The following is an 8,324-nucleotide window of genomic DNA, read 5'->3' as shown; positions in this document are numbered from 1 at the left end:
GAGGCTGCACATGTGTAGACTCCGCGGTCTTAAAATCCCCACAATGCTTTGCGCACGGACCAATTTCCTCAAATCTGTGGCGGAAAATGTAAGGCGGGGCCTCTCATACAGTATGAAGCACACCTGCACACTTGCTAGCCTGTTTCACTCTTTGTTTTCCGAATGCCAGGAAGTATTCTTGCTTCTGAAGCAAGACGCTCGGAAGATATGTGCTACCAAGCAAGCGTACTCGACATTGAGAAACACCCAGGATTTCTTCACCAAAGCACACCATAGCCCTGAGCTTCACAAGAAACTACCTACTGTACATGCTTCAGCACATCAATGCATTAGGAATAAAGATTTGATTAGTATTTCTAATCTGTAACAAGAACACAAGCAATTATGAATATGTGTTTCTCACTTCAAATAGTCTTTGATTGAAGAAACAAAGTCAAAAGGAGGTTGACAGGGATATTTTAAGCTATTGGATGTGCCTATGATACAGTACAAAGAGAGAAACATTAGAGACAATGGTTGGATGAAGATGAAAACACACCTTCCCATGGGCCCCTCTTAGTTCAAGAGCTTTTCTCTCTCACTCTATCTATCCCCAGCTGCTGAAATACAAGATGACAGCATCTGTGCCCTGTCCTCTGTGAAACCAAGAAACATCCTTTTGACCCGTCTGTCGCTCGCCTTCACAAGTGTCATATTTAATAATACAGTTAAGGCAAAACGCTACAAAATCATGCAATCTCTGGAAACATCACATAATCTCGCTTGCAGTCATCAATCAGCTTCTGTAATTATCAGAACTTTTAAAGCCAAAGCCATTAATCACATTTCCCAGTAATGTATCTTTAATGAATCCAAAGTTGCCCAGGAAGAAAAGGGAAGAATATGTACTGAACAGGTTTGCGATTAAAATAACGAAATCACAAAAAAGATGGAAAAGGGAATAAAGGGAAGAAAGTCAGCAATCGTAATGTGATACTGGTTGGTAATTAGCCGACTAATTCAGCAGTGTGCCACCTGCCAGTAGCATGTGAAGGATCACCACGACTGTCTGCAGAATATTAAGCGTACATGCGTTGTTTGTGCAGTGGAGTGGGAGCTGAGAGCTTTACACACGGTGTGAATGCAGGGAGGACCTGAGCACTCACAGCACCCTGCTTCTCATTCAGCTGGTGGCTTCCCTGGTCTCTCAGTGTCTCTCATCCCCACCTCTTTCCTCCTTCCCCCTGTTTCCACTGGCACCACTAACCCAGAGCCAAGCAGAGCCCCCCAGAGCGGTTCCTGCCCCCTCCACTTTCTCCTCCTCTCCCTCTCACTCCAAAGCCCTGCGCAGCCATCCGCTGCCTCTGATCTCTACCAAAGTGTTTATAATTGATTATTGAAGGGACAAGTTCTCTCCCTCTCTTTCTTCCTCACCCCTCGTTGTGTTTATCCCCCACTCAATTCATCATGAGAAAAAATGGTTATGGTGGAAGCATTGAGAGGGTCACATGGAACCAATGGATTCTCAGATCTTTTCTGAATTTGCCTTCATCTGTGCTTCCAATCCCTTCTCGTGTTTCCCCCCTCAACCTCACATTTCAGGAAATTACCGTGTCGAATCATTCTGCTTTTAAAAAAGCAACAATGAGGTCAGGAAAAGGTGTTAGTTTGTGTATTTGTGTAGTGGCGGAAAAGGAAATGCTTTTTAAAAAATGTTTATTAAAGCCAGGAAAACTAGTCCCAGTATCAATCCTTCTTTCTCTGTGGAGCAATTTACGTTCAAATTGCCCAGGCAACCTCTCATGCCATAATTGTCACAGAATGCAAACTTTAAAAATAATTTCATTAATGAAAAAAAACAATATATGTGGCAAGATTTTGACGTGTATTTGGTATGTTCTCATTATTAAAAGATGACTTTAAGCGAATCCTAAATTAGGAAAAATGCTAAACTTTACAGTGTGTGAAACTAAATAAATACAGAATAAAAGTGTTTTAGCATGGCAAGTGATGAATGATTTGAATGTAAGTTTGACCAAATCTACTGGAAAAGACAAGGCAATACTATTTCTTAGTAGAGAAAAAAAAACATGATAACAATGGCTACTTTTAGATATGTAATAAAAAGATAATAAAAGCATTGACAAGAATAAAAAAACACAGTTCCTGAACTCGTTTGATGGATTTGTGGAGCGTAATCAGATAGAAAGGTTGAGAAACAGATCATTACAAGATGTTGTTTGTTAATGTAAAATGTTTGATTCCGCATCTTAGTTGGTTGAAACAGTAGTTTGAAAGGACACATTACAAAATCCTTATTATATCCCAATGTTATTTCTATCTTGACTTACCAGAAGGTACGAGTAAAAGACAGGACTGTCAGGGAAAGCCCCTGGCCTTACACTCAGAGAGAAGGGCTTAATTTCATTAGGGATGCATGCATTACTCAGCAACAACTTAATTGATCCATGTCTTTGAGTTCTGCAGTAATAGAAAATTGATTGATTTATCCTCTGGAGGGAAAGTGGTGGGGATAGTCTGGCCAAAAAGAACGGGAGAATCATTAGCTTTGAGCTGATGAATGAGGCCTGAATATCAATGAATAAAAAAGGGTGGAACAAAAGTGAGCTGTGTCAAAAACAGTTGATGAGCAATGGGAGATTCAATATCACAAATGGCAAGCTCTCAGTGTCAACAGTCATTACGATTAATAGCTAATATAATTAAATTAGATCACATCAGGAATTAAGCTAAGAAATCAGATGCCTAAAGCTGGCCCCAGAAGCCTACACACAACTGATAGTATCCTTCCACGGTGGCTCGGCAATGAAATACAGTCCCTGTTAACTCAAAAGATGTAATTTGTAAAAATTGTAAGATGTAAAAAAAAAAAGACCCATCATTGCATGAAAGTAACACTTGTGTGAAAAGAGAATTGTATTCAACCAAGACTCTCAACCATATCCTTCATATTGATTTACGGGGCTTTATATAAAATGTCATCGACTCTGTGGGCAGGTGTCTTTGGAAAGCTTCCTCTATTGATCACATCTCATTAGGACACTTCTCTGTATAACCAAGGGTGGACTCTAAGGGTCAATGCAGCGCTGAAATGGAGCCAATAGCTCAATAGAATCATGATCATGGTAATTACGTAAGAGTCTGGGTTACACAAAGGTAGGGGGTGTAGTGGGGGCTTGTCAAACACTTGGCAGGGAGACTAAATGGGCTAATGGGAAATATGAAAGATAAATGAAAAAGCTGAATTATATTGGGATCATTTCAGGAAAATAATCCCTAACTAAAAATGTTGAACTGATATCACCACACAACTATCTCAATAAAGCTAATGGCTAACATTAAGAACTGTCCCACAACAGCTTCATGCTTTAAGAGTGGAATCTTCATGGTTTTTTTCAGGAAGCTTTTATGCAAAGATCACTAAATTCTGCAAATATGCAAAACACTTTTGATACTGACCCTCGACAAGGAGGAATTTTTATTGGTTTGTTTGGTTTATCTGTTTGTCGGCTGCATTAGTGAAAACTTAGAGGCCCATTTTTAATGAAACATGATGAAAGGATGTAGTCAGGGCCGAGGAAGAACCCATTACATTTTGGAGTGTATCCGAATCAGAGGCCGGCCACACGCATTATTTGTCACTTATGTAAATGTCCTTGGCCGAGCACTGCACTCTCTGAGAGCCCTTCTAGCTTCAATATGTTCTCATTTAAAGTCAGTGGTATCAATTAATGTTTCTAAATTTAATTAAGTTTAAAGGTATTAAAATGTCAACTGCAGTTTCAAGTTAATTACTAAAGTTGAACTTTGACACTTGACAAAATGTATAAGATGTCATCATCTACAAATCCACTTTCTCAGTTGGCTGGCGACTGCTCATCCTTGTGAATATATCAAGACACATTTTGCTGTTAACAATTAAAACTGAATATTGAATGAACTATTAAAGTAGTGCTGTAGGTCATTGTCAGGGCAAATAAAAAAAGACAGCCTGAGAACTTGTCTAAATACCACTACGAACTATAATATGTGTACTCCATTTATGCATTTGGATAGAAACTGACATTTTGCTTTCAACAAAGAATATAAGAGTGGAAAAGAGAGACCTTTTGAGCTGCCATACTTCATTGTGTTTGGGCAAACAATTGGGCAGCTGGAAAAGGGAGATACAGAGCAGCTCTGAATTCTCTGAGAGGTTAAATGAGCCCAAACCTGTTTGTCTTCTGATAGTACTTCTATTGCTGCTCCTGCAATGTGTCTTTATGTCACTCTGCAGAACTTGACCATTATGTTTAGTTTCATCCCAGGGACTTTGTTGTTACCTGGGTCTCTTTATGTCCCTCTTTCTCCTGTTTTTATCCCCTCTCTCATGTGATGCCTCTGCCTCTCCACCAACCCTCCTTTGCTTCAGTTTTTAAAGTTAAAAGTCAGTCATATTTTCCCCTGGTGATTGTTGTCAGACGTGGGTGTCTTGAAGTGTTCAAAATGGAATAATTTAAATGTCATGACATCAGTCACCTTTAAAATATTAATCTGCAGAGTTCCTTAGGGATACACTCAGATAGACTTTGTACCCAATGATTCTTAAACTGACTCTGTACATTCATGATTTCTCCATGTGTCAACGTATGCGTCTCTTTAACTAAACCCAAGGTCATAAAAAATCTAATTATGGCTTTTTTATTTCACTCACTTTTTAGTGTTCTCCTATTATCTCCTGCAGCTATGGTTCAGAAGCCTAAGGCCAGCTTTTAATATTAATTGAGGGTAATTTTTCCTCCCTGCTGTTCTTTAATATCATCCGAGCTAAAAGACGTAATGTTCTGAATTCGTAATGATCAAAGTCTTTCCAAGGAGAAAGAGATGGCAGGGACACAATGAGAGGAATTGAGTTGCTCAAAGAGAGAGGGAGTTACTAATCTGTAATTCTTCCGGCTTTAATGGCTGGAAATTGGTACTATGGCTGGGTATAGTGATTATTAATTGACTGCTACATTGGCCTCTGACAAGGGAATTCTGCGCTTCTGATTGGATAATGGTGGACTCAACACCTGAACGTGAGCCTGAAAACAATGTGAAACCAATTTAATCAGTATATTCATCTTTTCCATTAGAAGTCTAGGCAGTATTGAAGGATTCTCTTTGGATCTCAGACTATCTGCATTAAATTACGGTCTGACTGCCTTATTTTCCATTTGTATCAGAGTACTGATTAAATGAGGCTTTGGGACTGGGCTCCCTTAAGCCATATGGAGACATTTGTTCCTGTCTATCTTCCACAGCCAGGGTGCAGCTAGCGATGCACACCGCCGATGCTGGGGGTAAACAAGCAGAAGCTGCCGACAGTGTTAATCACAGCTTTCCTGCTTCCATGCTCTGGCGTTAGGAAGCAGAGACTGGTGGGAGCGATCATCGTCCTTTTTCTATTGCACTGAGGATTCTTTCCACACCATTAGCGCTCTCTGCTGAGCTGTGCTATCCGGGTCCACTACTGTACCATTACTGTAGAGCCCTGCGAAGAACCATCTGCCATAAGCACAACTAGCTACGGTAAATGTGGTCACATCAGCACATTAGAGCAGCACCGCCATGTGGGACGGGTTGCAGCCCTCTGCTGTACTACATGGTTTTATGGGATATGAGGTGGTAAAAACATTTTTTAGTGCATGACATATCCTACCTCAGAGGACCACTGAAGAACACAGAGTGTAAGAATGAGACAGAGGGCCACATTTAATAATAATTGTATGGCTGTTTTTCAGACATTTTCTTTCCACAGAGAAGCATGCCATATATCAAACTGGTGCAATGGTCTGGAAGAGTGAATGCTTGTCATGTGAAGCACACCTGTAATGTAACCCTCTTTATTTAAGCATGTGCATTTATTGGAGGGTCAGTTTTGTGCAGAAATATGTGCAGTTCATGTCATGGAAGGCCATGGGAGGGATAACTTCCTCTATAAGTGACAGGAAATACAAGATGAACACATCACTAAATATAGTGCAGGGGCTCTGCATTTATTTAGTTCAAAAGCAGGAGTATCTCTTCATAAAAGGCACCAAAGAAGAGATTATCAGTGATATATGGCGACTGGACTCTTTATCAGACATCTACAAATGTGTAGTAGTTTGCAATTAGCACAGGATTCTCTAGAGACTTCAACCTTATCAGCACAGTGCCATCATCACTTGCCACCTGCTCTGGCATGAGCATCTGCTGGAGAGTTTCTGGATTAGCTCCCGCTCCCACAGCAGGCTGCCACTAGTTGCGATGTAGGACATTTAAATGTGTAAAAGTGTTTTTTCTCATCAGTCTTATTTTTTAGGAAAAGAGAAAGGGCTTCCTGCCTTTCTCTCACTTTTTGCTAGCATTTGTTTCATTGTATTTCAGATTTGGAGTTGGTGTTGCCTTCTGTCCACACACATTATTTTTTTTATAGTTCCTATCTATTGGCTTTTTAAGCCTTTAAGAGCAATACATTGCAGAAATGTTACTGCAAAAGGTAATGTCATTATTACAGTTACTACTCACCGCAGACAGACACATTTGGAAGGTAAAGAAAGTCAAATATCAAGCAAATTAAAAAGAGCGCTTTACCAAACCCAAGTACTGTATATCTATGAAAATCAATCTGGGCTAGAATGGCCCGCAAGCGACTCTGAACATGAGAAGGCTGAGCTAAACGCTAGCCGCTAGCCGCTAACAGTCCAAACAGCACAAACTGACTTCACAATATTCACAAGTCGATTAATAATTCATGTTCTGAATTGCATATCGTACTATAAAACAGAAAGAATTGTACTTATCTCGGCAACAAGTTGACATTTGTAAATGTTCTTGTGTCATCAAAATACACATTTATGTAATATTAATTGTGTTAGTGTTTACCTACATAATAAGTCTATCTGCAGGAAGTGTCTCAATAAATGTGAACAGGTGTTGTTGCAGTTATTAGACAGACACTATCAGGACAAGGTAAACCCATTGTGCTTCAGACAGCTTAGTGTTTGTTTTTACTGCTGTGATGAATCCATGTACTGTACAACAAATATTAAGGTCACACAGGTTCAAGGTAATAACTGGATACCAATAGATGAGAAAAACAAACACTTCCAGGAAAAGTGACCAATGTTTTAACTTCTTACTCATAAAGCAAGTGTTATAGCAGTGACCCAGGGTTCAGGAAAAAGTTTCGAGTCGTTATGGGGCATCGCTCAGCCTTTCAGAGACTGCACTAGCACGCTAAGGCCAGTGTGCAAGGCCTTGTAGCAAACATATAAAAGGTGAGTGTCAACATACTAAGATGTACACTGTAGGGCAGTTCATCCAAAATGATCTGGACTGATGAAACCTTCTTAGATTGAACCGAAGAAAAAGAAAATCATTCTATACAATTCAAACCCTTGTATGTCCAGCCCTGTCATTTCCCATAATGACCCTTCAGGAATGATTTCTTAACTGAGGTTGTATCATATAGATGTTTGTATACACTTCATCAATGCTGACCTTGTATTACCAGCATGCTCAGTGACCCTTGTCTTGGCAGGCCTCAGCTGGAGGGTATTTACTGTTGATAATTCTGACTCACCACTTTGAAGTTGTCGGCGCTGCACTCGACGCCTCGGTAGGAGCAGGAGAGCAGCATCTCCTTGATGTCGTGGCCCGTCCGGTCGTAGAATTCACGCATGTTGAAGGGGCGGGGCTTGTAGTTGTCAAAGTTGGCCCTCTCCTTCAGGATCTGCAGGACATGTTCCTCCACCATGTGTGGGTCCCGGATCTCATATCTGGAAAATAAAAAAAATACAAAGTTTTGTGTTTAGTTCTTGTGAACTTCAGTAAGCAAGATGAATACAAACACATGATCTATTTAACCACAATTTAGTTAGTTGATTTTGGAATAAAACCAACAAGTTTACAATGACAATGTTGTATAACTTGGTGGATTAGATATTTTTTCAAATGACTTTACTCAAAGTGAATAGTTTTGACTGCAACAACAGAGTCGACAACATGGCATTAATTTAATTTTCAAAGACACATTTTTTTTCTCCATAAGTCGACTTCAAAGAATTCCCATTGAGAAAAGAGTAACACACAGTTTAAAGGTGGGGTAGGTAAGTTTGAGAAACCGGCTCGAGATACACTTTTTGTTATATTTCATGGAATGCTCTTAACATCACAATAGCAATGAATATCCTAAGTGCTTTGACAACAAATCCATAAAAAAATGTCATCTGCGGAAGCCGTAGTACTGTAAAAAGCACGACCAATCATTTTAGCCGGCACGGCTAAAGTAACTGGATGGCCTACCTGCCTGTCAGCTT

At 39.9% G+C, this 8,324-nt stretch overlaps 1 protein-coding gene across 1 annotated transcript in view; it reads right to left on the bottom strand.

Annotated features, from left to right (window-relative positions):
• asic1b (acid-sensing (proton-gated) ion channel 1b) overlaps positions 1-8,324 on the bottom strand; it is a 167,647-nt gene that overhangs the window by 150,449 nt on the left and 8,874 nt on the right. Inside the window, exon 2 of the mRNA XM_010780425.1 lies at positions 7,589-7,784. Coding sequence (XP_010778727.1) covers positions 7,589-7,784 — 196 coding nt within the window. The remainder of the gene's footprint in view (positions 1-7,588; positions 7,785-8,324) is intronic.

This window comes from Notothenia coriiceps, unplaced genomic scaffold (assembly GCF_000735185.1).
Source record: "Notothenia coriiceps isolate Sejong01 unplaced genomic scaffold, NC01 NC01_scaffold00021789, whole genome shotgun sequence".
In the NCBI taxonomy this organism is placed as follows: Eukaryota; Metazoa; Chordata; class Actinopteri; order Perciformes; family Nototheniidae; genus Notothenia; species Notothenia coriiceps.
Note: the sequence above shows the minus strand (reverse complement) of the source record. Positions and strands in the feature narration are given on the sequence as shown.